This window comes from Natrix helvetica (assembly GCF_964273705.1).
Source record: "Natrix helvetica genome assembly, chromosome: 6".
Taxonomy (NCBI): domain Eukaryota; kingdom Metazoa; phylum Chordata; class Lepidosauria; order Squamata; family Natricidae; genus Natrix; species Natrix helvetica.
In genome coordinates, this window is record NC_138553.1 from 29,607,943 (window position 1) to 29,623,541 (window position 15,599).

Consider the following 15,599-nt stretch of genomic DNA (forward strand, 5'->3'; position numbering starts at 1 on the left):
TACAAGGATTCTTCTGTTCTACATTTTTGATATTATGATTAAACACATGTTCAAGCTGGAATAATCACAAGGTTTAAGTTTTGCTGAACACCAGGACTGTAGAGGTAGATGGATAAAGATGTGATATTGAATTAGAAGGCAACAGATCAATAAAACTAACCTAGGTATAACGTAATGTAAGTGCTGATATGTGCAAACCCATATAATATTGAAGAGAATTATACAATTCTTTATTCGTGGCAGAGGTATGCTGTGGTTTGGATTCCATAACTTTTGTTTATAGTACCAATCTGACTGTGTATTTTTTTTTAAAAAAAAGCTCCCTGGTTCCTCTCCCTGCCCATCATATCATTCAAGAATTTATTCTTTCCATATCCTCCTCTTGAGTAAATCAGATCCCATGTGTTGATGTCACCGGACCCTTGGATATTTTTGGTTTGTTTTTAGTGCTCTATGTTGCTAAAACACTTTCCTCTAGCTGAACAGAACTGCAACCATCTGGAACCAGAGCTATATTCTCCCCCTTGGGATGTCCACCATTTTTGTACGTTGCAGAAGGTTTCCCGCTGTCACTTCCAACACTGTCAGTGCTGTGGGCCAGCGACTGAGCATTTTCGAGGCTTTCCTTTGCTTCCTGTAGATCTGCTTCTGCTTCTTCCGTTTCACTGTTACTTCTAACTATAGATGGATTCTCTAGCTGAGGCGTAGTTTCTTTCTTCACGTTCAAGCAGCAGTACGAAGCAACAGCCAGGAAGAGAGCAGACAAGACCACTTCTGAGCCAGCCAGATAGAATATAATTTCATATTTCTTGAGTGCGTCTACCAGTCGCCCTGCAATTTTGAAACAAAGCATAGCATAGTTGCGTTGTAATCTGTTCCCACAGTTTCATATGGAGGTGCTTAGACTTGCAGCTTGTAGATTTGCAGGTTTTGCAAATGTAGAACTACAATTAGGCCTCTATTTAGTATGAATTCCAAACATATATATAAACACATTTTCATACACCCCCCCCCCTTTGCATTCACAGAATTACTGAGGGCTGCACTAAAATCACCATGGAAGAGATAAAAACAGTATTTCTGTAACATGGAGATTTATTTGTTTATTTGTATCCTGCCTTGATTATTTTTACAAATAATTCAAGGCAATGAACATAGCCAACACACCTTCCTCCTCCCGTTTTCTCTACAACAACTCTGTGAGGTGGATTGGACTGAGAGAGAATGACTGGCCCAAAATAACCCAGCTAGTTTTCACGGCTAAGGCAGAACTTGAACTCACAGCCTCCGCTTTCTACTCTGTTGCCTTAAATATTAGACCAAACTGGCTCTCCCATTAGACCCTGTATTTCAAAATGCTGTTGACCTCAAGTATCCATGAACATTAACCTGATCAATAACTAAGGGCAGCTGCATGGGAATTCCACAAACATTCCACATCACTTATTTATTACAGTATAACCTTAGAGACAGAACATGATAAAGTAAATCAAAGAGCAGGTAGATGTTGTGGCTGGAAGAGCTTTTGCACAACTTTGTATTGTGCCTCTTTTGCCTGTTCCTGGCCCAGGAAGTTCAGTCACTTCCTGAGTGACTACTATAATGCATTTTACCTGGGGCTGCCCTCAGCAAGTATCAGCTGATACAAAGTAGAGCATTGCGGAGCAGTTATGTGTATGCCTAGAGTGGCACATGCCATACCTTTGCTCTGCAAACTGCATTGGTTGACAATTTGTTTTCAGGTCCAATTCAAGGTGTGGGCTTTGACCTCTGCCTTATTTGAGGGCCACCTCCACCCAGTGACATCTGCCCATCTCATTAGGTCTGGCAGAAGAGGCGTGCTGCAGATGAGGTTTACAGAGGCAACCTAATGCCCCCAAGGATCTGGGTCCTCATTTTACCCACCTCAGGTGGATGGAAGGCTGAGTCAACCTTGAGCCAGGTGAGATTCGAACTGCCAAATTGCAGGCGACCGGCAGTCAGCAGAAGCAGCCTGCCGAACAGCACTCTAATCGCCACACCGCCACAGCTTGTGAGACACAGAATAAATAAATAGGACTAAGCCTGAACATGTCCTACCTCAAAGGAAGCTCTACACAAGAAAGGTACTTAGACTTACCTGCGGTAGGTGGTCCAATGAGCACAGCAATGGCCTCAATGAGCAAGCTAAGCCCAATTGCACTGGAGAATTTCTGTGACCCAACAATAGTCATGAGCACTTCAAACTGCAGAGCTCCCACCATGCCATAGGAAACACCAAAGAAGATGCAGAAGATGACAAGGGATGTGTAGGTGTTGGCCCTGGCACTATAGATATCCGTCAGGCCATTGAAGAGCATCGCAAAACTGAACAAGTAGGTTATATGGGGTCGTATCCTCTTCATCCCAGCAAACATCCCACAGGATGGACGGGCAAAAATATCTATGAAACCAATAATGGACAAAAGAAATGCTGCCTCTTTGTCAGGTATTCCTATGTCTTTGGCATAGTTGACTAATAGAATTGTGGGCACAAAGAGACCCAGAACCATGATGAACTTGGCGATGGTGTAAATGATAAAACCCCGGATTTTGAAGATTGAAAAATTTAACAAGCTTTTCGTTTTCTTGGGGTTTTTCTTCTTGAGTTTCTTGGGTTTCTTAACAGTGTCCAGGGTGCCGTCCGCCTCTTCTGCTCTTCCTCCCATTGGCAGCATCTCTTTCGTCTCATAAGTGTCCGTGACTTTCTCCCTTGTCTTCGTGCCAACTGCCAAGGGTCTCATGAGGGCCCCACATGTGCAGCAGTTCAGGAGGAGACCCCCCATGATGAGGAATCCCCCTCGCCAGCCATACTTTTCCAGCAGGACTTGTCCCAGTGGAGAAAGCGCTGAGAGGAAGACCGGGCTCCCGGCTGCAGCTAGCCCATTGGCCAGTGGCCTGCGCTTGTCGAAGTAGGATCCCAACATAATCAAAGAAGGCTGGAAATTCAAAGCCATTCCTAAACCTGGGGGGAAAAAATTGCAAGAGGAACAATTGATGGAAAGACGTCAGCTCTCAAGTCTCAAATGATGCAAAAGTTTCAGGGTCCCTATATTTGAAGGAAAGATCTCTCCCCCCAAAAATTTGCTATTTAATTTAACTTCATTAAAGTTGCTCTTTAACACAAGGAATAAAAAACTACAGTTTTTTAGAAACTTGACTTACAACCATAATTGAGCCCAAAATTTTTGTTGCTAAATGAGACATTTGTTAAGTAAATTTTGCACCATTTCATGCCCTTTCTGTCCACCAGTTAGGTGAATCACTGCAGTTAAGTTACTAATAAGGTTGTTAAGTGAATCTGGATTTCCCATTGACTTTGCTTGTCAGACGGTCGTAAAAGGGGATCACGTGACCTCGGGACACAGCAACCGTCATAAATATGAGTCAGTTGCCAAGCATCTGAATGCTGAACATGTGACCTTGGGGATGCTGCAACGGTTATAAGTGTGAAAATGGTCATAAGTCATTTTTTTCAGTGCCATTGCAACTTTGATGGCCACTAAATGAATTGTTGTAAGTCAAGGACTACCTGCATAGGCCAGTGTATGTTGCTGAATTACAGTTCTCAGAATCATTTCTCACTGGTCATACTGGGTCTTCTGAGAACTGTATATTAGAAATATCTAGGGAACCGTAAGTTCCTATAACTGTTTTCCACCCTTATTTAAAACAATTTCTCCTTACAATCAATAGAAACATATATAAGCTTCTCTCAAACATCGGATCTGAAGGGTAAACATGAAAGCTTTCTCCCTCCCCAGAATTCAGGAACGCCTCCGGAGCCTGGGGAGGGTGAAAAACAGGCCCAATTGCCCAACCGGAAGTTCAGGAACAAACTTCCAGTTCGCCCATTGGGTTCTAGAGGCTTTCCTGAAGCCTGGGGAGGGCAAAAACAGCGTCCCCGGAGCCCCGGCCTTCCAGAAGGCTGAAAATCAGCTGGCCAGCATGCACGCCAGAGCTGAAGGTTGCCGTGCTGGCAAACATGGCTCCGCGTGCCATAGGTTCGCCATGACAGTTATATAGCATACATCATCCTGGCAATATTTCAATAATGTCATGTTACCTATCATTTTCTGAAGTAGACTTGCACAATGGGGCTTCTTTTCCACTTTGCAAACGCTCACCTGTCAGCACTCCAGCAGACAAATACAGTTCAATTATGTTGGTGGTGAAGGAGGCCAGGATCATTCCAGAGGAAGCCAGGAGCCCCCCAACAAGCATCACAGGCCGACACCCAAACTGGTTCACCATAATGCTGCTCACAGGTCCTGCAGGGCATCCCAGAAATCAGAAAAGGGGCAAGACCAGAATAATATGAAAGGAAGGCAAAACCGCAGCAATTTCCTAATGCCAAACAGCAGATGATCTTAAGGTGGCCTGGATTTGTTGAGTAGTGAAGGTACCGTTGCCATTACATGGTTTTTGTGGAGATTGGGAAATTTAAGCTTTGCATATGTGGTGTCGGGAGCGAGGGGGAATGCCATAAATGTGGAACAGATACATATTTTTGCTTTCATGATTTGCAATGATTGTGGGTAACAGTTTTTATTTATTTTATTTATTTATTTATGCAATTTATCAGTCGCACCCTCTCCACGAAGGGACTCAGGGCGACGTACAATCAAATAAATAGGCGTGTGGCATGGAGGAGGTAAATACATCAACATTTAACAATTCAAATAGAAATAAAAGCCACAAAATTAAGATAAATAACAGTAAAATTACAACAATTAAAAGATTAAAATACCCAAAAGATTTAAATTTACAGTTTAAAATTGCCAGGGAGGTTAGAGAGTTCTAATTAAGCCAGGCCGGTTAGTTGGAACAGGTGGGTCTTGAGTTTAGTACGGAAGGAGCAGAGATCAGTCGTTGTCCTAATATCTGGGGGGAGGTCATTCCAGAGGGCTGGGCCCATCACAGAGAAGGCCCTACTCCTGGGCGCCGCCCTCTGGCACTGCCTAGTGGACGGCACCCGGAGGAGTCCCTCTCTGTGAGAGCGGATTTTCCCCAATCAGGTGCTGCTAGATTGATTCTAAGTCCCAGCTGCCTGGGCATTGCAGACATTGCATTATTGCAGGTCACTCAGTTCAGGAAGAGTGAAAAACTGCAAGCTTTGAAGTGTTTAAAACTAAGATGTTTTAGAGAACTGCAAAAGTGTCTAGGTTTTTACAGAACTTCCTGGAATGTTAGATGATATCTTATCCATCTTATTGGGTATATTTAAAGTGTGATAAAGAATATCAGTTTTGGTTGTCATGGGCTGCGTTCCAACAGGAAAAATTGTTCGGAGCTGCATTGCATGTGGCAATGGGTACAGCCACCTAAACTCTTACGTCACACTCTTTTTTCCCCACTCTAAATTGCTGACATAATCTTCCCTTTCATTTTCTTTCTACTTATTCAAAAATCTGTCTAGGGAAAGGACAATATGGTTTTGTTGTAACTTTGACTGTAGCGTTCGTAAATATTTTTTTAAAATTAGGTAGCGCTTGCAAGCAATGAAGACAAAGGCTCCAGCTTTAGCTTTTGGTGTGGAATAAGACTTTCTCTGCTCAACTTTTCAAAATTGCAAGGAAGCCCGCAGGGTAATTATTAAGAACATAACATGACCCATGATCTAAGGCATGGTTTCGAGAAGCTATTTTTAGTTTGTGGGGTTCACTATTTGTGTGTCCATGTGTATGCATGCACTGTGTAGAATCAATAGAGATGAACTTTTCAACTTTAAAAAAATATGTATTTGCACGTTGTAGAGGTTTTCTTAACATTTCCCACACACACACACCCAAAAAATATTGGGATTGAAGATTTTTTTAAAAGCTCAATGGATACCGTAGGTCTCTGCCAAGCTTAAGTTAGTGGTAGCCTTGGCCTGTGAATGGGCATGAAGGAAGACAGATGGAAAGGGCTGACTTTTGCATAGCCATTCTCAACAAATAGCTAAATCGTGGATGACATTAGTGTGGCTGTATGCAGTTTTGCTCTAAAGATATGGGGATATTTTGCTGTCTGAATTCAAGGAGGCTAACCCTAACCCTAAGTCGATTTACTTCCCAAATGGGATTTTTCCATGTATTTTACCAGGAAGTGTAGATAAGGCTGATTCAAAAAGTCAGCGCCCTCCTAAACATTACCCGTGTGCTCCGGATTTGTTGCCAATGTCCATTTTGCTGTCCGAATTCAAGGAGGCCTAACCCTAAGTGGATTTATACCCCCAATGGGATTTTTCCATGTGGAATTCTTACCTGTTCCATACAGCATGGCCAGCATGATGGATGAGATCCAAGCTGTGTCGCTGTATCCCACATGGAAATCATGCATCAGGTCCTTGAAATAAATGCTCACTGCCTTGGGAAACCCATAAGAAAAGCCAGTGATGACGAAGCAGCCCAGTAATATGATCCATCCCCAGCCACCATCAGGAGGCTTTGCTTTCTCAGGCAGTTGCCCTTGCTCCACATCATCTCTGCTCATGGCCCGAACGAGGAGAAGAAGCCTGAAAGCAAGTGGAGCACGGATTGTAGCAAAGACAGAAGGACAAGAATGGTCACAGGGGCAACACGCAGAGGCGGCCAAGGGACTACCCGTTGCTTTGGGCATCCGCTTCCTTTTTTGTCCATGTGCAGCATTTTCTTGCCCCTTAAGTTTAGAACAGTATTTTCCAACCTGGTGCTCACCAGAGAGGTTGGATATATTAGTATTATTAACTGATAATATAGTAAAAGCAGAGGACAGACAAAACATTTTCACTTTTTAAATTTTGCTTTCTAAAACCAGATTTTGGGAATAAAATGAATCAGCCTTTGCAAATGTCTTCCTTGGGCAGTAAAATTCATACTCATCTTTGAAAATATGTTGGTCGTCTCAGAGGTCCAGACCAGGGGTGAAATCAACTTACCTTCGCTACCGGTTCGCAAATGTGAGCGCACATGCCACCTCGGCACATGCGCAGAGTTTAAAAAATGGAACATGATGACATCTGTGTGAGTTGGCGGAGCCTGCTACCGAGCGCACCTGCAAAGGTAAGTAGAACGGGGGGGAATCCGCTGTGCCACGCAATTTAGATTAGCTAGAAAGCAGGAAATCCAACTATTCTAGCTAATATAAATCGTGTATCACAGCTGATCGTTGGAAATACCGTTTCGTCCGAACCGGTAGCATATTTACTACCGGTTCGGGTGAACCGGTCTGAACCGGTAGCATTTTATCCCTTGTCCAAACTGAAAATTCAATCCTGACTAATGTTAATAATCATGGATGGACCTACTGAGCTAATGATAGCCCCCAAGCAGTGTTCTGGACATATCTTTCCATGCTATAGCATGTGTAAATAGAAGTGACCTTACCTGTAAAATGTCAAGTAAATGGAAGAGAGCAACCTCCAAGCTTTCTCTGCCACTGTCACCAATGTAACAGCATGCCCAGTTAATGGGTTTGAAGGCAAAGGTATTTACCTTAATCCTTTTATTATTCATGCTCTGGTTATCAATATGAAGGTCCAAAAGACTCCAGCTGAGGGGCTTTATATGTGCCTCATTGCCTCAAAACAAACCTCTTGGAGGTTTCAGAACCTTTGTTTCAGATTACCTGTCTCTACTTAGGCATGAAGACTAACAAGTGGTTCAGTGGACTGTATGACTCACAGAAGGTTGACTTTGTGTCAAGCTTCAAGCACTAAGTACAGAGGCTTAAAAGTGATTTTAGGCTAGGGTGATTTCTCCATCTGATCGAGCCCCTTGGTCAACTGAACTTGACTGCTTGTTTTCTGCTGATCACTTGGCTTACAAGAAAACCTCTACAAGAGCCACAGATTACTCACAAGCACAAGTATAATCCAATGTGGTCAATGTATTCCATATCTTAGAAACAACGAAACCACTGGGAAAATTAACCCTCTGCATCTAATTATGTTATCATCACAAACTTTGCTGGCCACTATCAAGATTATTGTACAGTTAGTCCTTGACTTAACAACCATTTAATTAGTGATTGTTCAACGTTACAATGGCACTGGAAAAAAGTGACTTCTCTTTTTTACGCTCATGACTGTTGCAACATCCCCGTGGTCACATGATCAAAATTTGTATGCTTGGCAACTGGCATGTATTTATGATGGTCGTAGCATCCCTGAGTCAAGTTGTTGGAAGAAACATCCATCTGGTTCAGTTCCAAGCCAAGAGAAACACACTGGAAACATGGAGGGTGGTTGGAAAGATGGTTTATTGGTGAAGCAGAACCACTTGGGTTTGTGGTCCTAGGCAGCTGACAAAATGGAGTTGAGAGTGGGGGTGCTTTATACCTTCTCTTGGCTTTGTATTTGAGCTTCCTGTTCCTGTGCAAGAACATGTATTCTATTGGCTGTTGTAGGGGTCATAGCTGGGTGTCTGAGCTCCCAGGTTTGGTTGAGGTTTGGACTCTGATGCAATGTCCCTAGAAAATTGTGCAATGTAGTGAGCTCTGCTGCTAGTGGGTTAATCCTATTATGTCCTGGACAGTCATGTCTTAATCCCATCATCCTGAAGCAGAGATGGGTTCCTACCGATTCAGGCTGGTTCGCCGAGTAGGTAATAACTCGGCTCGCCAGGCCCCCAAACTGGTTCTATTGGTGGTGCCTAGGCACCGCCATCTTGTTTTTTACTTCTCCACAGGCACAGAAGCAACTTTTTTACTACTGTGCAAAGTGTGCGTGCATCAAGCAAGCAAGCGCCCGCCCAAAGCACAGTTACAGAAGCCGGAACTCACCCCTGTCCTGGAGCTGGAGTTCTTTTGTAATAAGATGGCCAAGTCTTTCTTAATGGGCAAAAAATATTTGCTGGGGGCTATTAAGAAAGGTGGGGGCTGCTTTTCAAGAGGATGTTTCTCCATTTCTCATGCAGGAAAATATTATATTCTGCCTTTTTAATATTTCTCAAAATATTTCCTTCTTCTAGGAGAGGGGTGGGGTCTTCCTTCAATCTCATCACCTTTCGTGACTTTCCGACAGGCAAAGACAATGGGGAAGCCAGAGTCACTTAATAACCATGTTACTAACTTAACAACTGCAGTCATCCACTTAACAACCATGACAAAAAAGGTCGTAAAATGCGGGAAAACTCACTTCACTGTCTTGCATAAATTTTTGACTCAATTGTGGTCATAAGTCGAGGATTACCCATAGAACGAGAAGCCCCCAGTTACCTAATAGTTTTGCTGTTGGCTGTTGTTTTGCCTGCTTGCTTATTTTTTCCCCTTCTTTTTTTTTTCCTTATTTTTTTTCCCTTTTTCCCTGAACTGTTTAAATAAAGACCAACAGACTGAAAAAGTACACATGAAAATCAAATTAGTAATGCCAGCCAGAGTAAAGATAGAAGCTTCACAGTGATAGCCTCTCTCGCATGGAAATTGGTTTTGAGAAACGTTCATCGCTCCACTAATAGCTATTTTAAGCGGCCTTTGGGTTTTTTCTTTTCTTTTCAGATCTTCAAACTTGATTCCCAGTTTGAAGTATTAAGTTGCTCCAATATTTATGGAGCTGACCAGGGGTGGTATTCATTGATCTTCCCTACCAGTTTGCAGATGTGAGCGCATGCGCACTTCACTTGCACGCGCCCCATCCGTGCATGCGCTCAGCTTCCGCACATGCGCTTTGGCTAAAAGAAGTGCCTAAACAGAATAGCATAGAGCCAGGGTGGGCGGGCGGGCAGGCCCACCTGCGATTTCCGCTACCAGTTCGGGCCAACAGAATACAACTTCTGGCGCTTACCCTGAAGACAAAACTCTATCATAGCATAGTCTTTTTTAAACAGGGCAGAATATGCAGCAGCCATTAGCCTCTGGGATTTTGGTTTTTGTTTGTTTGTTTGTTTGTTTGCCTTCCTTTGTGGATGCTTGCAATGGATTTCCATTGATATTTTATTTATCAAATTTATCTAGCCACTGATCTCACAGGCTAGACTCTGGGTGAATATACATTAAACAAACAGTGAAAAACAAATCTAAAACAATAAAAACCCATTAAATATAAATACCGGTAGTCCTCTGAGCTCTGAGAGGTCCTGTTTGACTCTGTGCTACGTTTGACGTTGCAAAACTAATTGACAATTAGGTCTCTGGCAGCGTTTCAAGAGAGATAAAGTTTCAACATTACCCTGAAAGACTGTGTCAGCTCGAGCAGACATCTGTCGGAATCTTCACAGAATGTCTGTGAATGACCATAATTCACAGCCGTCTAAATAAAAGAGGGGTTTTGGGACTGTGATTTATGCTTTCTCAGGAAGCTTTGTCAGAACACTAACTTAGTTATACAGTTGTTGAGTGAATCTGGCTTCCCCATTGTCAGAAAGTGCCAAAAGCTGATCACATGACCCCAGGACATTGCAATGATATGAACCCATTGCAAAGCATCCGAATTTTGATCACATGACCATGGGAATGCTGCAATGGTCGTAAGTATGAAAAATGATCATAAGTCACTCTTCAGTGCCATTGTAACTTTGACTGGTCACTAAATGAACTGTTGTAAGTCAAGGACTAACTGTATAAATAAGACCATGGGAGATTGCTCCATATACTGACATAATGCAGGAATGTACCTGGATTGTTAGCCATGCATTTTCAAAAAACAGATCTCATTATATACAATATCAACCCATTTATCCATCTATTTCTCAATAATCTTTTTCAATATTTACTACCTGGGAATAGGTAGGTCCCACTACTGAACTACTGTATGTTCCTTCCCTATATCATCTTTCTAAATGAATACACACAAGCATACACATCTACTTTTCCCCCCATGGTTGTAAGTCATATATTTTCAATAACTTCAACTATCAGCACACAGAGGGTTTTTTCATTGCTATACCTGTTACTGTATAAAACAAACTAGAAGGCAAATCACCAGAAAAAAAAATGATTATCCCTGAATAAAACTATAGCTGAAGAAGTTTCTTAGCTTAGTGACATTAATTAAATCAGAACAACAGGATTGATTCATGGGCACATAGCTATAGTTTAGGGCAGGGGTGTCCAAACTTGGGAACTTTAAGACTTGTGGACTTCAACTCCCAGAATTCCCCAGCCAGCGCTGGCTGGGGAATTCTGGGAGTTGAAGTCCACAAGTCTTAAAGTTCCCAAGTTTGGACACCCCTGGTTTAGGGTGTGCATGAAGTTTGCATGCCTTCTCTTTGCTGCTGCCTTGTACACGTATGTAGATAAAAAGTTAAATGGCTTAAGGATGAATGAATCCAAGAGTTAGAGAATTTATTCTCAGAGCAATAAATGGTACATGTACACATTTCTGTACACCAGAATCCACAAGCTAAGAGAGTTCTTCATTCTTACTTCCAAGGAAATTAGAGAGTTCTGCATTTGAAGTCATATAGCAGCAATGTGTAAAAATAAGGGGGGGGGGCTGTTATTAAATTATTTTCTTTTTCAAAGGTTAACAAGGCAACAACAACCAGATTCAAAATCTTTTACGGCAAATTAATTTGGTCTTTACTGACACACCTTGAACAGTTTACTAAGATATCAGATCGGCACTTAGGTTTAATGAAAATTAGTTGGACATCTTCCATTGCTCAGCAAGGTGAAATGGACTCGGTTATTGTGGCTGTGAGTGCACAGCTGAAAGACCTGAAAGACCAGGCTAGGGACAGATCATCATGGAGGACATCTACCTATGTGGTCACTAAGAGTTGACCCCAACTTGATGGCACATAATCTTTTTTTTTTTAAATCAAAATTAACGACAACAGATACAACAGTACATTCATCTTACATTGTCATAATACAGTATTACCTATATAAATATACAGACCTGGATACTTTCCTTCCCAAGGAGACCAACACCTTTGAGAATCCTCTTTTTCAGCCAGGTATAGTTTGAGGAAGGAAGGAAGGGATATTTCTTTAACCGGCTCAGGCCACGATAATATAACTCTTGGAAGAAGCCTTCTGTTTACAGTTTTCTAGCCAGCAAAACTTTTTCTTCAAGCTGGGATTTCAAAGTTTCAATGGCCAAGAGTAGTAATCATCTAAATGGCTTCGAGGCCTGGCTCCTCCAGATTGCCGTGGGGTCCAAGGACCAAGCTGTTCAAAGTGAATGGATATGGGTCAGCAACTGCTTATGTTGTGAAAGTGCTAAAGAAGCAGAAGTTGCTTTAGCAGAAAGAAAACACTTCACTATTTTTAAGAGGCTTTCCCAGCCAACGGGAATGAAAAGATTTATAATTGGGCTAGAATCCTCTGAGGAATTCTGTTTTTCCCCAAAAAGAGAAAACAGCAGAAGGCACAAGGACTCGTTAAGGATTTCTGCTCTAGAAGACTTGCTGCACTATTTGAGGGATTGGTTTGGGTTCATCAGACTAGGATTAAGTAATCTATCTATATATAAATGGCTCTGTGTGTGTATGTTCCTGCATAACTCTGGAATGCCTCGGGCAATTTCAACCAAACATGGTACACTCTCTAGAAACAAATACTGTGGGGGTAAGACACCCCTAACACCCCTCAGTGTGTGTGTGTGTGTGTGTGTGTGTGTTCCAGCTCTGGAACGCCTTGGCTGCTAAAACGAAAAAGAGTTAATTATATCTATCGTGTCAAATCACAGTACTTTTGACAGTGATAGTGTGCATTAGTGTGATAGTGTTAGGATACAGCCTGTTGTGCCTTAAGATGGCATCTACTGTACAGCACAGTGGAGTTGCCATGGCTTCACAGTACTCCACAAGGGGGCTCCAACCTAATACAGAATTAGGATAAATAAATACCCAGGCAACGCGGGTTTATCGGCTAGTGAAATATAAAGAAGATGCACTAGTGCTGCTAATATGGTACAGTAAAGTAATATGGCCCTGAGAGGAAACAAAAAGCTATAGACCCAGAGTAAAAGAAAAAGGCAGGATGTGGAACTCAAATTCACAGCTCTGTCGAATTACCAAAGGAGTTTATATCTATTACCTGGATACAGGAAGCACCAGATAATCACTTCAAGGCACAACTTCCACACCATTTTTACACTTGGATTTGTTGTGTCCTGGCAGCCAGCAACAGCCAAGCCGCGCCTGATTGGCTAAGACGCGGCTTGGCTAAGCGCGGGCTGTCAGGAGTCTCTGATTGGTTGCCCTGCCTGACAGCTCCGTATAAATAGCTGTCAGGCAGGAAAGGTGCTGAATTCACTGCTGTATATAGTTGCTGTCTTGTCTATAATAAAGTTGGCTGTTAGTTGCCTCAGACTGCGTCCTGCCTCATCCTTCGGCCAATCTTGTACAGGATTGATTTTCTTCTTCCCCCACCCCCAACTCCCGCAAATAAAAGAAAGATAAATAAAATAATAATTACAAACATTTATCTGATTTTCCCCATTTAACTAAAGGCTAAAGCCAAGATAAGTAAAGTAATGATTCTATCAACACATAAACTCTTTCTTGTTATACGTCAGTGCACCTTGCTATGATAGAACATTAAATGTGCTTAAAGATCCCATTAATGAAAGAAAATCATGAGAAATGTATAAGACTGATTAGGAATTTAGAAAATTTTAAAATTTATTTCGCTTCAAGCTTAGTAGCCATGACTTTTGAGGATTGCTGAACCTGAAAATCATTCTCTCTGACTCTGTCTCTGTCTCTCTCTCTTTCCCCACCTCCTCCCGCCGTGATTTTTTTTTTAAGAAAAAATCTTGAGCAATACTATATTCTTTAAATACATTGTATATATTTATTTCAGAATATGGCACCAATATTCCCTGGATAATTCAGTATAAACAATGTCTCCAAACATAAGAACCGTAAAATCAACCTAAAAACCATAAAACTTAACCGAGACTCAGCAAAAGAGCAATGGTCAGGTCCAATGTGCAGTAGTATCCTATGCAATCATTCCTTAAGTCTGTTGAAAGAGGAAAACCTTCACCTCTTTCCAAAAACAACTTCAGAGACGAGACTTTTCTGACAGTTGTGCCCCAACTTCTCCTCATTTTCTCTTAGCTTGGGACTCGTGCAGGTATCTTAATCGATCTCTGTGCTTCTCAGTCTTAGCAACTTTAAGATGTGTAGATGACCAACATCGAAGGGGACAGAATAATAAAGCCATAGGAGGTGCACTATTGGAAAGTTAGGGACCAATCCTTATGGAGGAAATCTATTTATATGGTGACTTAGAGTTGATACCAATTTGATGGCACATAATCAATTGATCCAACAGGAGGGAAAGCTCTATCCTTAAAGTAAACACTTAGGGAAGGATTCTGTGGCACAATATTAAAAGGGAAAAGTAGTAGAAAAGTAAGTGGGAGTGAGACTAGATCCATCCTATCAACTGGCACTCAACTTGCACCAGTGAGCCCACGGACTTTTAATACCTAACCCTTGCAGAAGTGAAAGATCTTGGCTTTTAAGCTGCTAAGCTTCTTAACTTCATTCTCACCTTCACCCCCTTCCTTTATCCAGACATTCCTGTCAGAGAAACGGACTAAGAGCCCAGGTAGGAAAGGCAGCCTGAAAACTGGGCTTAATTTCTTTTAATCAGGCTAATCGGCTGAAAGAGCCACAACAGGTCTCTCTGCTCCCCCTCTTCCCTCCCGCCTATGCAAGCTCCTGAAACAATGCCACATTTATGTGGAGGCCCACAGGAGGCCTTGAAATGTCGGCTTTTCTGGGGAAGGCAAAACAAGCTTTCCTGATCAAAACGAGCAACCTCTGACCATGAAAGACAGGCATATTTTCAATTAAACTAGGTTTAAAGGGTGACTGACAGGTGTTTTACCCTACTCAACTGAAGTAGAAACCGAACTCCATACAGGTGGATGGACAAGGGGCATGCTTGTGTGACAAGAGAGAAGGCAAAGGGAGGTAAATGCTATTTATCTGTCTGTATTCGTCATCTGAACTGCCGATTTGGATATTGTGTTTCCCCCTATAGTGGAGGAATGGGATAATACACTTCCGCTGATGCTGCTGGATCTTTTAGCAGTTTCCAGTCCTTTCAGTTATGAAAATACTTTTGAACTTCTCCTCCATCTAGAACTTGGAGGATGATGTTTCCGATCATTTCTGGAGGGGCAGTTTCAAACAATGGTACTGCGTTGTCTCTTGTGTCAGGTCTCAAAGTTCCATCATGTCTCGCTTGCTTTAGTTTTAATATCTATGATATTTGTTGGGAGACATTCCCAACAAGCATCACTCCTTCTCTGCTTGCAGTTAGTAGAGAACAGTGGAAATGCTGCAGCAGGATTTTGGATGGGTGAGAGTGAATATAGGCAGTCCTCAATTTATGATCACAATTGGGAGCAGAATTTCCATCGCTAAGCAAGGCAGTTCAGTGAGTCAGACTGATTTTATAACCTTTTTGCCGTGGTTAAGTGAATCACTGCAGTTGATACCGTATTTTTCGGACTCTAAGGTGTATAAGACGCACCAAGATTTCTAAGAGGTAAGTAAAAAAAAAGGTTTTTGTCCTCCCCAGCCCCCAGGAGCACTCTGCAGGCTTCAGCAGGGCTAGGGGAAGGAAAAAACGCCCCTGTTTTTGTAAAAAAACGGGCAAAAAACGGGGGCATTTTTGCCTTCACTCAGTTCTGCTCAAGCCCACAGAGTGCT

At 42.3% G+C, this 15,599-nt stretch overlaps 1 protein-coding gene across 1 annotated transcript; it reads right to left on the reverse strand.

Moving 5' to 3' along the window:
• Positions 1-451: 451 nt before the first annotated feature.
• Positions 452-6,495, reverse strand: SLC16A8 (solute carrier family 16 member 8; the record flags this gene model as incomplete). Its single annotated transcript, XM_081958705.1, has 4 exons — positions 452-831; positions 2,120-2,983; positions 4,146-4,289; positions 6,267-6,495. The coding sequence occupies 4 exons, from the start codon at positions 6,493-6,495 to the stop codon at positions 452-454; spliced, it is 1,617 nt and encodes a 538-aa protein (XP_081814831.1).
• Between the last annotated feature and the right edge of the window lie 9,104 nt (positions 6,496-15,599).